Here is a 22,199-nt window from a genome sequence, read left to right on the forward strand (position 1 = left end):
GAAAATCCTAAGAGCATCCCTTAGAATCATTGCACCAATGGAGGTAGCGCCGCTGGCAAGCTTTCATTTGGTTGGATCCCTAACCATTTCCTAATTTCTTCATTCATAGGAGTAGTAGTAGAGCAATAAGCAATTAGTGGTAGGAGTAGTTGAAAGTGAAAGTAATCAAGGAGAAAAGAACAAGTCAAGCAAGCGAAGTACCACCAAGTTATCTTCGAATGAGTAATGTAAGCCTGCCTACGTGATTAACCATCAAATCACATTAATATAACTGAGTTAGTATCCACAAGTTCAAGGAACCTTGGAGTTTTCTCATGTTCTTCATGAGTATTTACTTTTCAAGAGAGGGTTGAGTGTTTGATATTCCATATCAAGTATTCAATTGCTATATGTTATGTAGTGGTACAAAATTGACATCAACACAACCTAGAGTTGATCCCTCTAAGACTATGGCACTACCAACTGTCTATCGCTATCAACTGTATGAGATGAAGTAATAGATTTTCTTCCGATTGAAGGAAACAAATCCCCATGAGAGCTTGTCTCCAAATCAAATGATAATCTACCAAAGTCCTAAGAAGAAGAGGGAGTAGTGTCAGGAATTGGTACACAACTGTTTGAAGAATCCACTATTGTCACATCAAGACTCAATAACCTGTTCCGCATCATCTATCAATGTGCTAATTACTGGGGGAGTTGGTAGAAGACGAAGCTCTCTGCCGTCCTCCATTGATGCACTCATCACATCTGTAGCCACTGCGCTCATACCAAGGATGGATGTAACTACATTTTCATCACATCCATCATCCCTATCCATGGAAGTCAATTCACCACTAACCACCACTATATGTAGCTGTAGACTATATACACTTCAACTCCACGACTGCCTCTCTCAATTGCAGGTGCAACTTCTGAAGAGCCAATTGGGTGCACTCCAACACTCCATAAGTCACTTGAAGCTCATGGGTAAGCTCAACCATCTCTTCTTGTTTCGCTAACAATGCCTCATAACAAGTGCTATCTCATTCAAGAAGGTAATCCCTTTTAGCTACTAACTGCAAATAGTTATGCTTCAAGATCCTGACAGTTTCTCAAAGTGAATGAATCATTGCTAGGGAAAGGTAACGACCACTGCTCTCATCTGACATAGGAGCACCCCAACCAAATAAAACTAAGATCTTCCAGATAGCATCATAATGCTCAAGAGCTGAAAAATATCACCATCGCTCACCTTTTGTTGTTTGGTCACATAATCTCCCACTATACTCTAGCTCCTACGTAAGCTCTTTGACTCGCTAATTGCAATATGATAGGAAAGTATATCCTTATTGGTCACGACATAATCACTAACATCATGTGCGCTAACAACCTCGCACATGTCCATCAATGAGGTATTGGTATTGGATACCACTGCAAACAACTCCTCTAAAGTTGATGCTGCTGTAATGTCCAACCCCTCACAAATATTCAATTCCTTCTCAATTGTAAGTCCTTTGAAAACATGATCTCGGAACTATCATCATGATTTGACAACTCTGAGTGATGACTCAATGTTTGATATGATAATCCAGACTCGTGGCATGAGACATTCTCATACAAATCAATAGAGGTGCGGATGACACTAGTATCCACATTGTCTAATTGAGACTTCTCTGCTATGTGCTTTGTTGCATACATGACTCAATGTCAACATGTAGATCAATATCACCATGGCACAAATCTACATCATGTACTCCTCACCACTCAAATCGTGATTCTTATCACCAAGTGACACCCTGCCCTCGTCTTCTACACATGAGAAGATTGTCTCCTGCACTGACCCAACACTATGACTGCTGCCATGAAAATCTGAATTGTTAGTGCTCATATCCTCTGCCCAGTCTTCAAAAACAACACTCTCACCCAAGGAAGTCTAGACTCCCTGTGGTATCAATTGCATCTTTTGCACTTGCACGATCCGCATACTCGTCAACATACTGCTGTCATAAAAATCAGACCTTGTGTGACTAATATTTTCATTATTACCAATTAATGTAAGGCTGACCTCAATGGTGGCTATCATGTCATCAATATTCTCTTGGTCACTAGCTCTTGTCTCATGTAATATAGGGACTTGATGCAACTGTCCTCAGGCAAGTCTGTCATAACCACGTGCTCCCAAAAAGAGCCTCCAACATTGTTTGTATGAGAAGGACTAGTAGCTGTCCCACCGAGCAAAGGATCCACCACCTAATGGTTATTGGTTGCTAAAGCTACACCTGTACAATCCTCCCAATTCTCTTCTTGTTTTCTCCACAGGGAAGACTTTTTAAAATGGAAGCCATATACCTTGCACATCTCTCTATGGTTACCGGGTTTGAAAAATTCATCCATACTCTTTTGACTTTTTTAAAGCTTCTCCATTCTTTCCATCTGGGCATTTGTTTACTGCCTGAGATTAGCCATGCTATTCAACTAGTATCCCTAACTACTAAATGTCTTGTATTTATCCATAATTGAAACAACTGTAAGAGTGCTAGTCACTCAAATACCAATAATAGGACCAAAATAACATATTTTCCTACCCCATAGGATGGCGAGAAACTACTGTAATGTCCCCAATTTGAATAAAATACTTTAAATAATAAATGGTACCAAAACTTAAAAAATATTATTTGGACCTTTAATAATTTAATAAAGGGGCCTAAATTTTATTAATTATCCGTAGATGTTTTCCATGTCGACATTCTTTTGTAAACCCTCAAGGGTTTTCTCCGAAGGGGTATATGTGCAGCATGTAGGGAGTTGATGGTATGTGAATTTGGATTATTTAATTTGTACTGTGAATTCTGATTGGTGTTTTTCTCTTCTTGCCATTTTGGAAGTGAAATATCTTCCCTATTTCGCTCACATTGTTTCAGTGGGATTCAACCCTCAGCCTATTCCATTCTGTATTCTTGGCTCAGATCTAGCAAATCAGAGTGTTACTTTTGTTATCATTATTTCTTGGTTAAAATATATATAATGATTCAGATAATGGGTATACACTCTGTGTTTGTAATATGTATTGATATCTATGTATTTGGTCAACTGCATTGTTATTGAAGGAGGCACAATTCCTCACCCTATTTCCATTAATTTCTCCGTGCTCGCAGTATCACCCTTTGGCAATCATCATTCTGCATAGTTTGCACTTCTGTATGCCATTAGCCCTCTTATCGTCCCCTTTGGATTGGGATCCCCTTCAGGCTGGGATTCCCTTTGGATCTTCTTCCCCTTCAGATTAAGTTGCCCCTCGTACTGAGTTCCCCTTCGGATCGAGTTATGCTTCGGATTGAGTTCTAGTTTGGGTCGAGATCTCCGTGGGATCTAGATCTCCTTCGGATAGAGATTGCCTACAACTGTGATCATCTTGGGAACATTATAGTGTTGTTAGAGCTAGTGATCTTGCCAGCTTGTCGGGTATTGAGTTCAAACCATGGCGTTGAGTGATGGGTTGGTAGATGCACTGAGAGAGCTAAGAAGCCAACAGAGGCTCCACGAACAGGCAAAAGAAACAGTCATCCTATTGACGTGCACAAGGCCATCAGTGACAACATTAATTCCTAGGGCGAAGCAATAGGAAATGCGAACTCCCACGTTGGTTGAGACATTGAAGAAAATCAAGCAAGATTGGATGATTCATGGATGGGAGAGAGACATATCCCTGAGGGATTATATAGAATTGCAAATGAAATATTCGTCATCTTAGCACAATAATCTCTTCAACAATAGTCTAAAGTAGGAGATTGATAAGTGGCTTGTAATGTCCCCTTTCTAGCATTCATAGCATGATGTTGTCGTTAGCCTATTTCCCCACAGTCCCGTAGGCTAACTAGGACATTAAAGGGGCTTAGAGGCCATTTGGCCTAGACAGTTTCAGTTGTAGGTCTTTCTGAGGGGTTCTGAGGCAACTTTGGGCATACTTACTATTTATAGTAAGTCATCTTGGACATGGCCGGACATTCAGTCACAATGGTATGTCGATGGTAATTGTTTAAAATCGACAGGAAAACTTATTTATCATTGATAAGATTTGTTATGCATTGATAAAGCCATTTTATAAAGTTAAATTTAAATATTTAACTTTATTAATGCATAGACTATAGTTTGTGGGAAATATTTAAATTAAAAGAGTTCCCTTTATTTTTATAACACATTGGAGACATAAGGTACATAAAGGGAGTTATGTTTTATCCCACATTGAGAAAACGAAGGATTGAGCTCTTGTGAGAACACTATAAAAGAAATGGAAGAGCTTTTTTTATGTATGCTTGGATGAAGATTAATGTTATGTTGCTGGATATCTGATTTCGGGCTTGGAGGACGGAATCCGTCTTTGCTAGCATTCTCTTCGCTGTTGGAAGACACAGTCAGGAGGATCAATGGTGTTTTCACTTCAGGAAATACACTGGGTTTCATTTGGGGCGTTCGCATAAAGAAATTTACAAGGGTTTGAGGTGCAGATCTGAAGTTAGTTATTGCTATAGTGCCGCATGAACAGTATTTTGCTATAGTCGGCATGAACAGTATTTTGCTACAGTACGGCGTGAACAGTGTTGGTATCAAGTTTACTTGTTTTTCCGGCTGATTAGAAGTTTGGAAGGCTGCCGACTACATTTGCAAAATACTACGGCAACTAATTCCAGAGTTTGGAAGGCTGCCGACTACATCTGCAAAATACTACGGCAACTAATTCCAGGTTTCTTTTGTCAAATTTGGATACTTTGCATAATAATTGTTGAATACAAGTCTGAATAGTTGTTGGAGCCTTTAAGGCAGCTGTAAGTGCACCTCTACATTTAAAAATCACCCTTTATCAGCAGATTGAAAGAGTTTCCAGATTTTTCATATATTGTTGAATGTGTGCCAAGTGTTTGTGAAAATGTTATGATGTGTATTATGCATTTTAATGTCATTTCATAGTTGTTCGTAAATCTACTCATTGGAAAGCAATTTATTGAGGAAATCAGCTTTATGAGTTTGCATACAAAGTGTTTGACAATATTTCTTAAAGAGATTAAATTTCCACAATCCATAGCAATTAAACTGATATATTTCTGGATTTGATTGTGTAAAGATTTTTTACCATCAACGTTTTGAATCACACCAAGTGATCCATCATCAGGATGAAGAGAGCAAGAGATGTCAAACAAAAATGGATCACTTGCTGACATCTCTTGCTCTCTTCATCCTGATGATGGATCACTTGGTGTGATTCGAAACGTTGATGGTAAAAAATCTTTACACAATCAAATCCAGAAATATATCAGTTTAATATTTCTTAAGTTAAATTTCTACAAGTCAAAGTTCAAATCAGGGGAGGATATTACATGGCTATAGGATGAAGTCATACAAACATGAGGAAAATGAAGAGTCACATGAGTATTCACAAGAATTTGTTGCTATGCTTGCAAGTGGAGAGCACTTGAAACTTCAAGATGATGAAAACGGTGAAGAAGATGGATGCTCTAATTTCATCAAACCAACACTTGTCGATCAACTTGATGGAAATTCTCTACTAGCAGTTGTTCAACTTCATGGAGGTGCTACGAATTATTCCCAAGAAAAGCAACTGCAATTTGTTGAATATGGAGTTTTTATCCTTTAGTTGTGCCTAAGTCGTACATGAGTGCGATTTCTCCATGTAAAGGGCCTCGTAAAAATAATAGAATCTACATGAGTTGCAAGATTTCTAAGAAGGTAGATGATTACATGAAGATTGTGTATCTGGGCATTGATGTACTTTATGATTGGCTTCTTAGTGATCCTGGTGACTCCGGACATGAATGTAGCACAACAAAAAATTGATAGGGATGTTTATATTAGAATGGAGAAGTAGAAGCTAGCGCCACTCTTCACTAGTATGATGGTAGTGTTGACAAATATGGGTACAATGATGGTGGTGGAGAGCGATGTGCTCGGATCCGTGCTGATGCTAGTCCATCCTCATGGAAGTGGCAAGATTCACCTGATTGATGAGACTCCAGAGGAGGTTGGTGTGCGTGATCCCATGAAGGTTTTGGATTGGAGCCCCGATGTGTTTTATGATTGGCTTCTAAGGGATCTTGGTAGTTTTGGACATACCATTTATTATATTAGAGTGGGGCAATAGAGGCTTGGTTGTTGTCTACTCATTTCAATTGAACTCAATTATGCTCATATGATCCGGAAGAAGCATGGAGTTTCCAGCAGATATAGTTATCTGTGTTCATGCATGGTTTGGGATCGTGGAGTTTGCGGATTGCATGAGGACAAGAAATCTTTGAGTGGCGTGGATTTGTAATATCCCCAATTTTAATAAAATACTTAAAAAAATTAACGATCCCAAAATTTAAATAATATTATTTGGACCTTTAATTATTTAATAAAGGAGCCTAATTTTTATCAATTATCTGCAGGTGTTTGTCATGTCTGCATTCTTTTGTAAACCCTCTAGAGTTGTTAGTATGTGAAATTGGATTATTTAATTTGTACTGCGAATTTCGATTGGAGTTCTACTCTTCTCTCCTCTCCATTTCGGAAGTGAAAGGTCTTCACTATTTTTCTCACATGGTAATGATGGGATTCAACTCTCATCCTATTTCATTTTGTATTCTTGGCTCGGATTTGGCAAATTGGAGCATTATTTTTGTTATCATTATTTCCTGGAAAATATATATAGTGATTTAGATAATGCTCATACTTATTGTGTTTGTATTGATATCTCTATATTCGGTCAACGGCATTGTCATTGAAGGAAGCACAATTCCTCAGTCTTATTTCTATTCATTTCATCGTGCTCACAGTATCACCCTTTGGCAATCATCATTCCGCATAGTTTGCACTTCTTTATGCCATCAACTCTTCAGTTGTCCCCTTCAGATCGAGATCCCCTTCGGATCAAGATTCCCTTCGGATCGAGTTACTCTTTAGATCAAGTTCCCCTTCGGATTGAGTTCCCCTTTGGGTTGAGATCTTTGGAACGAGTTCCCCTTTGGATCGAGATGCCTTGTGGCCCAAGACTCCCTTTGGATCGAGTTCTCCTTTAGATCAAGTTCCCCCTCGGAATGAGATCCCATTTGGATCGAGTTGGCCTTCGGATCGAGTTACCCTACAGGTCAAGATCCCCTTCGGACTGAGTTCCCCTTTAGCATGAGTTCCCCTTTGGATCAAGTTACTCCTCGAACCGAGTTCTCTGGATTGAGTTCCCTTTCGGATTGAGATCTTCAGACGGAGTTCCCCTTCGGATCAAGTTCCCCCTTGGAACAATTACCCCTTTTGATTGAGTTCCCCTTCAGATTGAGTTCCCCTATGGGTTTAGATCCCCTTCAGACCAAGTTTCCCTTCAGATCGAGTTCCTCTTCGGCTCGAGATTTCCTTCAGACGGAGTTCCTGTTCGAATCGAGTTCCCCTTTGGACCGAGTTCCCCTTCGGATCTTGTTCTCCTTCATAGTGAGTTCCCCTTGAGATTGAGATCCCCTTCAGACTGGGATTGCCTTCGGACAGAGATCGCCTACGGCCAAGATCATCTTGGGAACATTACAACCACTTTGATACCACTGTAATGAGCCTTTCTAGCTTATTCCAATGTATGTTGAAGCATTTATTTTTTGAAATGTTGAATTAAAAGTAATGCATAGAAATTCAAAATAATTACAAAGCAATTACAATGCTCACACCCTTATTATTTTCTATATTAAGTTGCGAAAATTTACAATGCCAAACTAATGTTACATAATTTATTTCCAAAATGCAAGCATTTGATTTGTGATGCCAATTAACTTTGCTCATTCCCAACCATTTATGATAGACCATCAAATGTGATGTTGCCCAACATACTGGAATTCAAACCACCTGAAGAATAATGCTGACCCAAAGATAATTAATGTTGTTTGATAGGAATTGCATGCTTCTCCAATTCATATGCTAATATTCTTAACGGGCCCAACCTATATGAATAAACTCCAATGCTGTGTCAACTAATTAGAGCAATTTTGCTTCAAACCCCAACATCCAATCACAAATAATTTCCACAACTCCTTAATTAATGCTGTAAGTGTTTTCTGGATTGCTGCAAATGTAATGACATTGCCAGTTTTGGTATATATTTTCTGAAGGCAACAACCCAGTATATTTATATATGGAGAATAATTCAAGAAGAGACAGTTTCCTTCATGGAACATTCTATTGGTTAAATATACAATAAGTTTTAATTATAGTTTTGTATATATATAATACAATTATTATATCAAATTCTCTCACATAGTGCGATATCTCATATATAATAAATATGCATGTGTGTGTGTGTATCTACAATAGTATTGTCTCATCGGTTAATCCAACTGAAGCTATCAAACATCAACACTCCCTCTTAGCTAGGGAGGATAAACACATGAATAAATATTACCTCAATGTAATAGAAGAATATCTTTGATTAGAAGATATTCAACATTTTGATATCGTTTATGATATCTATTGTAATGGCCTCTTGAATGTCAAGTAACATGACATTCACCAAGTACTGGAGTGATGGCCTCTTGAACGTCAAGTTGCAAGATTTCCACAAAGTATTATGAGTAATGGCCTCATGAACATCAAGTCGCATGATATTCATCAAGTACTTTGAGTAATGGCCTCCTAAACATCAATTTGCATAACATTCACCAAGTACTGAAAACGTTCATAAGATATGTGCACACACATTCTAAATAATGCTTACCATATGAACAACCACGGTCTATTTAAGGAACTTATTCCACCATGTGAGTTGTTTGGTGGTAAAATGGATGCACTTTAATAGGATGTAGGCCTTTGCTTTACACGACACCGGGCCATTCAAATATATGTGTGAGGAAAAGAGGGGGATTTCCAAGTATGATTCCAGTTATGATCCAAATTAGATTAGCTAGGACCCAAAGGAAGAAGGGTGCTAATACTAAATCCGGGCTGTAAAGAGGAATTCAATACCAAGAAATATACTCTTGTAGGCCCTTAATAGGATAATATGAATGTGAAATTGAATTTGATTGCTTAGGAAATGTAATTCTAGATGCTATGTAAATACAATCAGCCCAATTAAGATGTAAATCTAGGGTAGAGATATGAAATGTAAAAGACTCACCTTGAAATGCGTAGAGGAAGATGTGTTTTCGCTTAATAACTTTCGGATCTGAATCTTTTTTGAACTTCCGTTTGCTAATCTTGGAATGAAACAATGAAAGAAACAAAACCCAAAAATTGCCCTAGAATCGAAGATTGAAGGACTAGGTCAATATGGAAAGACATCCTATAACCAGGTTGATGTAGTCTGCAACTCCGAAATTGGCGACTCTAGAAAGCTTGTGAAGTGTAGGTTCTAGATCTGCAATCCTTTCCGCTCCCAACTTGCAAATCAGCATAGAAAGGAAGGTTTTTGGGTTGGGGTTTGATGAGGGCTTGGCTTTGTCAAGTCCTAGGTTAAGGAATTAATCGTAAATGAGAAATGTAAATGTAAAGGACTGTAAAGAACAAGATAAATGTTAGGATTCAGCTTGCTCTCATGTATGTAAGATAAGATAAGATAATGATATTAATGTTCAACAAAAGACCAAAAAGAGGTCTATGGGATTGAAAGATTACAACAGTGAGGCTGACACCAACAGGAACACACAAAGGTGTCCAAAAATAAACGAATACAACCAGAGCAAAAACAACAAACAAAGAACAAAGACAGAGAAAGCACTAGGAGTCTTTCTTGGGCAAGAAGAAATTAGTCACTGAATGATACATATGCCAATGCATAGAGGCACTAGACTGTCTCTAGCTACTCACAGAGGAGTGTCGCTGGTGCAGATAGCCAGAACGAGATCTGACACATCTGGAAAGCCTATAAAAACAACTAGAGCTGGAAGGCTTTTTTACACCCTGCAAAAGAGATAATGGTGTAAAAAAGGCAGTAATGAGCTGAGTAGAGGAATGCTGGTGAGGAAGCAGTGACTGGATCATGCTATCACGAAGCATGGTGGCCTCCCGAAGGTAAAGTGCAAGGCATCTCTGATCATAATAGCTGAAAAAGTCGTAGAGAGAAAAGCACTCTCGGAACAGATAGAAAAATCTCCCTTTGATCTCATAGTAAATAGTGCATCAAAAAAGGAAACGAGCCTTCTTCTCAACCTCCCCTAAAGTACAGAGCATACAGATCCGCTCCCCACTATCAATATGATGATCAGTCTAAGCTTGAAGACGGTAGGAACCAACTCTGAAAGAACCTAAGGAGATCCGTAGGGCATGAGACCATCTTTGTGAAAGGTAGCTAGGATGGACAATAATCTCATAAGAAACCTCCAAAAACTGCTCTGCATAAAAGGACATCCGTGGGCATAACCTGCCAGGAGGGTTAACCCAAGGAGTGGTAACGTAACGTCTATAGATATCAAGACAAACATGCTCATTCAACTCTTGCCGAGAGGGAAGAAGATGAGTAGGAGCATCCAAAGAGAACTGAAAAGGAGGGAGACGCTCAATGTCAATCCCAATCAAACACAACAAAGAAGAGACCTGTGTATACCAACATCGTGCATGAGAACCAGACTCAGCATCCATAGTAGAAACAAAAGAACAGTAAGCTAAATAGGATTAGTGGTTCCGCTCCCCAACAATATCTGGAAACGCACGAAGACGATGAAGGAACCAAACCAAATAAAAGATGGCCGCGAGTCTGAAAGGATGAGCACCAAACTCAGCAAAAATGACACTGTGAGGAGTGAACCTATGACATCTGGTGATGCGCCTCAAGAAAAAAGTCTGAACCCTCTCAACTGACACCCAATCAGAGCTACGAAGAGAAGGGCCCCAGACCACAGACCCATAAAGAACAGTTGGCCGCACAAGAGCATCTAATAGAGATAGCTTAGACGAGGTATCCTGGAAGTGATGCCTAAAACACTGTTTCTTGAGCAAAGCAAGAGAACCCATACCCTTATTAACTCTGGGTTGAATAGCTGGTCTCATATTGGACCGCGAACTTGAGAACATAACCCCCAGATATGTGTAGGATGAAGTGATCTCAATCTCCTGGACCTAAAAAATGAAGTGAAGATGAGAAGTCTTTAAACAATTGAAGACCATGACCCGAGTCACCCAAGTTAACTACAAGATGTCGCTGATCACAAAATAAAGCTAAACCATCAAGAAGTCTCTGTAACTTGTTTGGAGAGGAAGCAAGAAGAACCACATCATCCACAAAAAGAAGGATGGAGACCAAAACCTAATGAAGATAACAACCATCCCCCAGGAGCGAAGACTTCAAGAGGAAGTCCTCAAGCTCATCGATATATAAACCAAATAAAGTAGGAGAGAGAGTACAACCCTGCTTAACTCCAATGGTACTATGGATCGGATCCGAGAAGTCCTTAGGAGTTAGGAATCTGCTAACCACAGTCTCATACAATCTCATAATAGCGATACGTAGCATCTCAGAAATGCCAATCTCCCTAAGTCTCTCAAACAGAGCTACCCTAGAAACATAATCAAAAGCTTTGCGGAAATCAACAAAGCAACAATAAACCTTCTCTGATTTGTGTTTGGCCTCGTCAATAATAACCCGTAGTGTGAAGATGTGATCCATAGTCTGGTAATCCGCCCGAAAAATGGCCTGCCTTCTAGCCCTACAACCATTTCTATCAAGCTCCGCAGATAGCATAGCATTAAGAGCTGTCGCATACAGTTTGGCAAAAGTGTGCCCAATTATGATGGTTCTGTAGTTCCTTGGATTCTAGATAGGGTCAGTCTTGTGAATGGGATAAATCAGATGCCTAGACCAGGAAGTCGAAAACCCAGTGTGAATCACTCTATTAAAAAGAATAGAGAGATAGGGGCCTAGAACTAAGGTACCGAACTTGAAAGCTCAGCTTAGAAACCCTCTTCATCAGCAGCTCTACTACACTTCATGGATCTGATTACCTCATGGATATGGTGAAAAGGTGAACGAAAGGAGGCGAAGAGGGATGAATGGAAGGCTGCCTAGGAACGTCATAAAGAGCCATGGTGTGCACGGTAAAGGAGCGGAAGTTGAGGGTAGAAGGTGGAGGAGAATGATGACGGAAAAGAGTGTGCCAAAAGAGTTGGGGATTGCGGATCATCGTGGAGCAAAGAGATTTGCACTTAGAAGCGGCAAAGTCGCTTCTTACTCTGAAGAAAGTCAAGATAAGACAAGCGAATACTGGCAAAGTTAGTAGAGTGAGCCTAAAAAGCAGAACGCATAAAACGATGAAAAGATTTGCACGAATCGAACCGCTGGTTCATGGGGCAAGTATTACGACGAGAGATGCAAAGGAGCAATAGAGGACGACGAGGAATGGAAAGGGTGGCGGACTTAAGGATAGCTGACGCAAGTAAGTCAAACATGTAGGCAGCCTCGCACGAGTCCGAGAAGCATGACGGGTTGAATAGTCTCGAGAGATGAGTTGAAAAGAGCTTACAATCACCATCGAGAAAATGGAAGTGAATGGGCGAGCAAGTTGTGACAGATGAGGGATGAGGCGACATGAGAGGGGAGGTGAAAGTGAATACTGAGGAGAGTATGATCAGCCAGAGGAAGGCACAAAATGGTAAAGCTGTGAATGCAAGGGATGAGGGAGGGACAGGCAAGAGCATAATCAATGGCACTAGCACCAAGACAATGAGGCCAACAAGTGAAGAACTCAGAACCAGGGAAACAAGAAAGGCTCTTCAAGATTACCAAGCCAGAAGACTCACAAAGCCGCAACAAATGTCTACCATAAACGGATAACGGCCTAGAAACATCCTCGAACACCTTTGAAGCCCTAAAAAAGCTGGATCAATGTTGGTGGGACATATGGAATCTAAATTGCGATCATACAGTGGAGTCTGGAGTATTCTGGTTCTCACATTGAAGTCCCCGAGAATAATAATGTCCCAGGAACAACAAACTGAGAAATGGTCTCACAAAGATCGATAAAAGGGTCTCCGTCATCGGTAGCATGAATAGCATAGTGAGAGGAAGTTGATAGAAAGGAGCAAGCAGCCAAATAAAGATCTCCCTGATGGTGACACTTACGGTCAATGTAGATCCACATAAATCTGGCAAATGTGTCCGAGTGTATAATAAAAATGTAATGTATTTGTAATGTAGATCTTGAATAAGGAATGTAGGATATCTCCACACTATGCAATGGATCTATCATAGTGCTGTCATGGTGCCATGGATATGGATATGCAATAATGGCCAATAATACGCTAGATCTTGAAGAGAAAATGCTCACAAAAGGCTTCTTCACTGCTAGATACAATCTCCTTGCTTGAATGCTTGTACACCTTGAATGCAAAAGGCCGAAAATCTTCACTAGAGAGCAGAGCTTGAGTGCATAAACAATGATTGAGATGCGATATGAAAATGAAGCCTAGTCTCCTTCTATATGAATTTTCGAGTGGGAAAACATAACAGTCCTACTAGATAATGGTTATTAACTAATTAAACCCTTGAGAACTTTCGGGCTCCGAAATTAAAAATTGACAGGGACTAGGTCGACTTGGGTCAACCTAGTCTAGAACTAGGTCAACTTGGGTCAACCTAGTCCAGAACTATGTTGACCTGGGAGGATGAGGTCGACCTAGGTCGACCTGGTCCAGGAGGACAAGTCCTGGGTGACACAAAGAGCCAGGGAAAATACCAGAGAGATAAGGTGGAAAGATGGAAGAAAGAAGAGGAAAAGGACGAAAAAAAGGGCGAGCACGAGCATATCCATGGTCCAAAGAGGGAATCATGAAGAGGAGGGAGCTCAACGGTCTTAAAAGTCAAGTGCATCCATTTTAAAATGGTACATTAAGCCCCCAACTTAGTAGGAGTATGAATTTTGTCAAACTCATGGTAAAGTAGATCAAGAGTAGATCTTATTATGACTAAAGAGGAAAGAAATCATCAAGCTCCCAACAGACTTGAGTCTAATCACATCTAGAGTCAAAATAAGAGAGATAAGCGCTACAAAACAAAGGGGTGTAGTTGATTGCTCAACATGGATTGTGTGTCTTATCATGAACCACACAAGGAAAAGGAACAAGGGAAGAATTAGGGGGAAATGTCTTTAAAAAAGGGGATGGCATTGAATAGTCTAGCAAGTGTGTGTGGCATGCTAGTCAACCTATCGGAGATGAACCAAATGGTCTAGCAAGTGTGTGTGGCATGCTAGTCAGTCGACCGAGGGATTCAACTTCAAAGGAACTCCATGTCCCGAAAAGAAGAATCGAAAAGCGACGTAGGGGCTTCCTAGATTGTTAGTAGTCAAAAGAAGGGTCGAAAACAAGAATCGGGCCTCCCAAACTGTTAGAGTTTAGAGAGAGATCCGAAAAGAGACCAAGCCCCTAGGACCTGTCCAGAGTTCTTGGAAACTAAAAAGGAAAAAGAAAAAAGAGAGAGGATAGTAGTTATGAAATAACAATGCATAGATTTTGTTATACCTTAGAAATCATACCAAGCACTAAGGCTGAATTACTCCAAGCTATACATAGAATCCGTATTTTTATTCCATGGAAAAGGAATGAGCGGAGTGTATGCCGCACGTTAAGCAATTGCGAACGCCTTAATGTGAGCAATAAATTTAACCGAAGTGTACATGCATCACTGAAAGAACGTCTCCATAATGAGATGCGCCCAAGAGGAGAAACATATCAAGGGAAATGAGCACAACAAAAGGATAGAGCACAAAAAGGGATCTACTAACTGAGGGGTTGGTAAGATCATATGATAACAAGTAATGTTATGTCAAGTATGATAATAGCATCATTTCCCAAAGGAAGTAGAACTATGACACAATGGAGGAAATGACACAAAAGAGCGATACAGAGAAGAGTCTTTTTGGGCCAATAATAACATGGAGACCAAAACGTATTAGTGCTACCATATCAAGCGACGAAGAAGAGTAAACAAGACCATTGGTATGAACAATAGCACATGTACAACATAACATAAAATGATATATAGAAGAAGAGAGATACAAATAGAAGAATGTTGACAAAAGAGTGATTACTTTATCCCCTTGCACTTAACAGAGCAATAAGAATTGTCGAAAGAAATCACAAGAAAATAGAAAATAGAAGCACAATACGAGATAAACATGACACAAGAACACCAAAAACTACCATTATGAATGGAGTTAACGTCAAGCATTCTACATGCCCCGCCTCCCCCCATCTTGTTCCGAAATGCTACGGGAAGGATGATGACTCATGAGAGGAACCATATCCATAATAGTATGAATCACAATGAATTTTAAGTAAGGACTTTGAGAATCACTATGCTCTTTACTGGGATTGATTGTAAGCTATGTAGAAAACATGTAGGTAAACATTATCTACAATAATTAAATCACCATCACTACTATCATCTAAAGTATCTTCCACATCTATATTAACATGATCTAAAATACGAACAAAATCATCATGTTTATCCAAATGCATAGTGTTACCTTGTCGAACCTTCTCCAAAGTCGTACGTAGGGTGTGATCAAAGGTAGGTAAATGTTTAGATGAAGATGTAAGCTAATAAGAAAGAGAACGAGCTTGAGCCTTAGCTATAGCTTGACGGTTCTTGTGACATTGATGAGCATGTTGATTATGAACAATTTTATGAGGGATAGCAGAAGGATTAGGAGCAACAACCATATGTTCCACAAAAGGAACATCAACGGGTTGAGATGAAATAGTAGAAGGAATAGATGTAGAAGATAAAACAGGTATAGATGTAGAAGGTGAAGATGAAGTAGGCCAGACAGGTGGAGGTAAACAACCCTTAGGGAGACTAAGCTTTATAATCTTAGCTACTTTATGTCATTGATAGTTTCTATAAAGATGATTAGGAAGAGTAGGTGGTCTTTTAGGACGAGATGGCCAATAAAGATCAATCTTAGCACAATCTCTAAGACGTGATGGTTTATAAAGAGAATGATTAGCAGTGATGGTTTATAAAGAGAATGATTAATAGTAATAATGACTCTATCATGAGGAAATTTAAGACATTTATGAATAGGAGAAGCAATAGCTTGCATGGCAGAAAGCCATGGAATACCAAGCTTAAGTTGAAATTGACCAAAAGTAGGAATAATCACAAAGGTAGTAAAAACAGTTTAATCTAAAATAGTAACAAATAAAGTGATAGAACCTTGAGGTCGGTAAAGAAAACCATTACAAGTTTGAATCCATACTGGAGTTGAATCATAAGTATCTCTATGTAACCCTTTATTAAAAAGGTGTTCTTTGGTGATAACACTCACAGTAGAGGAAGGATCAACCAAAACCATGAGAAGAAATATGAGCCACTCTAGGAATGATATGAAGAGGACCATTAGGTGCCTTAAATGTATCAGACAGACTAAAGCTAATAATAAGTGGTGTTTGTTGAGGATCACGTGGAGAAGAAATGAGAGGTTGAGATTGCAACTCAACATGATTAACCATATGATTTGCTTCTTGTATCTTCTCATCATAAGAAATGTGGCAATTAGAAGAAGGTTGATTAATGACATTCACTAAGTGTGAAGGCAAAGGATCAATGTAAGTCTGCAGATTCTAATTGGGCAATGCAACAGACTTATTCTTATGATTAACTAGAGCATCGACATAAAAAGTCTTAAGAGTCTTATCATTAACTAGAGCATCGACAAAAATAGTCTTAGAATCAATAAGGTCTTGAATAGTGTTCCTCAAACCATAACACTTTTGAGTATGATGACCTAATAGATAGTGATATTGACAGAAAGCTTTAGAATCAAAAGACTTAGGTAGAGGTTGACTAGGATCAATAGGACGAATAGGAAGAATATTAAGAATATGAGCGTGAATCAACTTAGTCATCACCTTAGACAAAGGCTCAGCTAAGTATATTGATGATTAGGACGAAATACAGAGGAAAAAGTAGCCATACCTCGAGATGTATTAGCCACTTGATCATCATCTGTATGTGGAGATTTGATTTGATAAAGTGTTTAGATTTAGAGGACTTGTTTGAATGTCCGATGACATCACTCTTATCATTAGAAATAGGAGCCATCGGAGTAGAGCTCTGGAGTTGACTCACTTGTAACTAGTAGTGGTGAAGGATCAAAGAATCTTATCCCTAATGTCTTTTTGTAAATTAGAAATAAAAATGCGTTGAATATCATGATCAGGCACAGGATAAGAAATCTGAGCATACAAATGTTTAAATCTATCAATAACTTCAATAACTTTCTCTTTAACATTTTGCTTACAATTCATTAAATCAGTTAAAGAAACTTGTGGACCAATATTATTCTGAAATTGTTGAATGAAAGCATTAGCAAGAGTTTGAAAAGAATCAATAGAATAAGGAGGTAGAGAGCAATACCATTGCAGGCTCAATCGCTAAAGGTGCGTGGAAACAACTTAGCCATAAGTCTATAGTCATAAACAAAATCACTACATATAGTTTGGAGAGTTTTAACATGAATGACGGGATCTCCCTTACCATTATAAGTCTCAGGACAAGGTACCTCAACATGTTGTGGGATAACAACACAAAGGATATCTAAGGAACGGGGATTCACCACATCACATGTAGGAATATTGTACTTAGATTGGGTTAAATGAATAAGTTGTTGTTGTAAAGCAGAGACGGTTTGAACCCAGGTACTAACAGTAGGGTCAGGAGACATGCTAGTAGCCATAGGTATACTAGATGGATTAGGAAAGGTATTAGAAGTGGAAGGAATATGTAAGGATATCGGCAGAGAATTCGAATGAACGGTTAAAGGGCTCGAATAAGTAAAAGTAACCGCATTATATGAAGGCAACGAAGAAGGAATGAAAGTAAGAGGAGCACTCACGGGAAGTGAAAGACTAGGAAGACTTACACTTAAAGGAGTGGAAACCTGTGTAGAAGTAGTTATAAGAGGCGGAGTCTTTGAGTTTGTGTAGCTACCTCAAGGCAACAACATTCTTCTGATCTTTTTATTTATTATGTTTATTTGACTGTATGTGCCTGAATTCAGCACAGTCCTGAAATTTTGGTTCAATGATTTCATTTTTTTATATAACATTTTCCTCTTAAATTTGATTGATCAAAGTCAAACACTTTATAGTTTATTGTGTTTAATTCAAAAAATGTTAGGACTAATTATGATATAATGGGACATTGATAATACTATTTGTGAGGGCTTCTTACTACAATCTCCTTGTTGTCATTTGGAATTTAATTTGCTTCCTGCACATTAGTATCTTACTATTTTATTCTTATCCTTACAATGGACCTCTGTTTGATATTACATGTCAAGCTATTTCCCGCATGCCAATCTCTTCATTTTTGTTATCAAAGGACATTTTACTGATACATTCTGAATGATCTGTTTCAGACAATTTTATTTTACTCTTATTTCAACCATTGCAGGTCAAAATAATAACAGAAAGTTCAGATGATCATAATGAACTGTGCACAGGTGAACTCTGTGTTAAAAGCCCATCCATGTTCAAAGAGTATTGGAGACAGCCACAGGTACGTTTTTCTGACCAGTTTGATGTAGATTTGGTTTTCAATTACAGCAAGCACAAAATAAATTTTTGGGTCAGATTCATGTTTTATTTCATACTAATTTGTAGAAGCACCTCTCCAGAATGTGAATCTCATTCGTTTCTGCCATATGGACACTTGTTGGTTTTCATGGGCTGCAAAATAAAATGAAGAGAAAATAAATGAAACACAGAAATTCCATTTCATTAATCCAATGAAAATCCCAATATTAGAACATAGGAATTCGATAAAAAGTTTCAATACTAATTAAAGATATAACATCTGTAAAATCCTAATGGGATTGACAATCTCTAGGCTTCTATTGAGATCATCTCACTTGAGGTAGTAGACACAAGTTTAAGTTAGAATTGCACTTTTCTTAACAATTTTGAGTTGCAATTTGTGAATACATTACCCGGAGCACAAACTTGATTTAAGTAGCAGATTGATCATTCCTCATCTTTATCATTGGATAGTCACTGTGGAATACAGTGCGATGAATATATTGCTAAAACTGGGTGAATCCATTATGGGTTTCATCTGAAGTTGGACGTATCTTCAAGATCTGATAAAACCTTAAAAACAATAAGCAAAAGCGGCTTATGAAAGAGTTACAGTGTTGCACTCCCTTCAGTATATGTTCTTTCTCAGTGTGGTAAAAAATGTTTAAAGACATGACACTTCTCCATTCATATTGATAGATGAGCTTAATTTCTGGATTCCACGTTGTAAATTTTTTTGCATCATTGTTTTAGATCACATTCCATGATCTATCATCAGGATGAAAGATCTGTAGAAGGAAAAATGATGATTGCAGACTAAGGGAAGTAGGAAAAAGAGAGGATAGAGAGGGTCAACATGGAGTTCTAAGCAGGAGAAAGAAGGCCAGGAAAAGAAAGAAATACATAAAACAGAAAAAGAGAGAAATATCAAAAAGGAAAGTAGACACGAGAGTCAGTAAAATTTTGATATACAAATTCACTAATATAATTGTTGGTAAACAAATTGTCAGTCAGTGCTTTGTAAAGTTTGACCATGTTCACCCTGTGAGCAGTGACAACCATGCCAATAGTTGGAGAGATTGCAATTAGGTCACAATCAGATTGTAATCTTCCTCTGCATTTGAGATGGGTAGGTCCTTCGTATGATGGCAATGTTTGTGAATTTTGTGTTCTTTTCACCTAAGAATACAAAAAGGATACAACTCGAATCTAAAGGAAAAGGATAACAAGAACCTTAGTAGCATACATACGAATACCAAGTAAGACATCATGATCGATAACAACTGTGGAATGAGTTTAAGCATGAGAATAAGTTGGATATGCAAAATAATGAAAGGAAACAAACATATTTCCACATGCAAGGAAACAGGTAGCCTTCAAACTTTCTAACTAATATACCAGTGTGTGAACGTGCTTCATCTTTTACAGATATCATTAATAGTGAGGACTAATTGATCACATATGTATGCAAAGAGATTATGAAATTAACATACAAGAAATCAATAATAATAAGTGAGGAACATGTTTAAGACACATGAATCAAATGCATTCATTTATTGTTTTGAATAGATACATGTAAAAACATTCTTAAGTATGAACATAAAAGTTCTTCAAGTCCTACACAATTCTGTACAGTTTCCCCTCCGTGGAAGAATCCCCTTTTACATTACAAATGACCCCGTATTTATAACCAACGATAACTTTTACTAAGTAAAAGTAAGAATCCTAACTGTTACAAGATAGATTCTAAAAGCTAACTTTCATTTACAATAAGTGCTATAAATCACTTCTTAAAAAAGGTCATATGAAGCACTTCCATTGTAAGAACCCCAGCTGGTTTTAGCTCTGACAAACGCAAAATGGCCTTTCAGATGTTTATTTCAGTGTCTTTTATTTTCAGATTGTTTATACTTGCTGGGAACGGTTTTAAATGGAGTTTAAATGTTTGAAAAGGATTACCAAGATATCCAGACAAAGAACTGGAATGCAAATGCAATCATTCTTTATTTTTACATGTAAAATATGCATCTACAGCCAATAGACATTTTTCATAAACACTTGACATGCAATCTAATTTACTGATTATGAACAGTTAAAACTTAAGACATAACATTACATCAAACTTATGGCAGGCAATTAAAAACTCCTTATTTCTTGCATATTCTAGGACACTACTAATATGAATTTGGCCAAGACATTTCACTTTCGATATTTTTCCAAACAATGCCACAGCCGCATAGAAATGAACACCTACAGCAGTACCTGGAATGATAACTAAAGTATTGTGCAGCCCAAAAATGGATAACAGCTCTCAACAATTGAATATATCCTGCTGTCAATGCAAGTAATCATGAAACATAGACATTTATGGACCACTTTGCTCCCTAGCATTGCTCTCTAAATGAATGTCATTGCCTTTAAATGACCTGCAACAAACTCAAAATACCAAATACAGTCCATGGAATGGCTGTGATCTACAATAAAGAAATTCTTGCAAACTTTGCAAACTGTTCAGGAAAAGAAGAAAGCATTCAAACCCTTGATACAGCAATAATAACTTCATTCTTGGCCGCTGGATAAAGCCAACGCCTGGCATAATTCATTGGGTGTTTCACCAAATCACTATACTGAATAACTTAGAAGAATTCACATATCTTCAAGCTTGAAATCTAAAACCCTTGTCTCCAACCTTCTCTTCATCAAGCTTTAAATTTGAAACCCTTGTCTCCAACTTTCTCTTCACATTCAAAAAAATTAAATGCATAATAGAATCCCCCTTTTTTTCCTCTCCAAGGCTCTTTTATAATGATTCTCCATTAATCTTCATTAGCAAGGCTCTTTAATGATTGTTGGCGGGCATAATTGTATTGTCGTCATAAATATGTTGTTAATTGTTAAGGATGTCATTAGTTGTTTGTATACTTGAGGGACAGGCAATTATGGGTTGCGACGGTTCACTTCGCGCCTCCTTGTGGTTTATATGTACCCCCTTAGAGGAAATGTATAACATTATCATTATGCTTATCACTGTGTATAGAGTCATAATTGGAAGTAAACTTGATTGGTATTAATAAAAGAAGTTGCAGTTCTCTAATATTATAATGCTCTTATCTATATCTATTACATTTCTTCTATTTGCAGTATGCATTAATTCACTTTACCTATAGCGATAAACATTTGGTACTATTGCCTCTATGACGTTGGGAAGTAATGAAGTGTGGATGAGGAAGGGAAAGCAATGGGCCAGCCAATAGACTATGGTGAAAGTAGCCGCCAATAGGAGGAAAACTTAGAACTCTTTGATGGTGACTGGGTGTTGGCATCATACTTTGCCATGTTACTACAAATGTACATTGAAATTCACGTTAGAAGGCAAGCCACACGAGAAGGGGTGCCAGAGAGTCGTGTGGGGTGCCCTTGAAGGGAGTCTTGTAGTGGACTGATTGATGTGCCACCTTTCTTTATTGTTGGTGCAAACCTTCCTTGTCCTCTACAACCAACGTGGGGAAGTCAGTTGTGCGAATCGAAGGTCAATAGAGTCTCTGAGACTACCATCACTGTAGGGAAGAAGAGGCACACAATTAAAACTTTTAGAAGCAAAACAAAAACAAAACCTTGCTGAGGGAAATAGAAATAAAATAGAACACGAGAGTGTTACGATTATGTCGTACCGGTGACATGTA

General features: G+C 38.3%; 1 protein-coding gene across 7 annotated transcripts in view; it reads left to right on the plus strand.

Moving 5' to 3' along the window:
* LOC149558715 (putative CoA ligase CCL8) overlaps nt 1–22,199 on the plus strand; it is a 243,734-nt gene that overhangs the window by 125,064 nt on the left and 96,471 nt on the right. For all 7 annotated transcript variants that reach the window (XR_016365057.1, XR_016365059.1, XR_016365058.1 and 4 more), the window contains exon 12: nt 18,395–18,499. Coding sequence is in view for 4 of the 7 variants with exons in the window: in XM_089832815.1 (XP_089688941.1) it covers nt 18,395–18,499 (105 nt within the window). In the remaining 3 variants the exon portion in view is untranslated. The remainder of the gene's footprint in view (nt 1–18,394; nt 18,500–22,199) is intronic.

This window comes from Cupressus sempervirens, chromosome 5 (assembly GCF_028749045.1).
Source record: "Cupressus sempervirens isolate cs-2001-9-10 chromosome 5, ASM2874904v1, whole genome shotgun sequence".
Classification (NCBI taxonomy): Eukaryota; Viridiplantae; Streptophyta; class Pinopsida; order Cupressales; family Cupressaceae; genus Cupressus; species Cupressus sempervirens.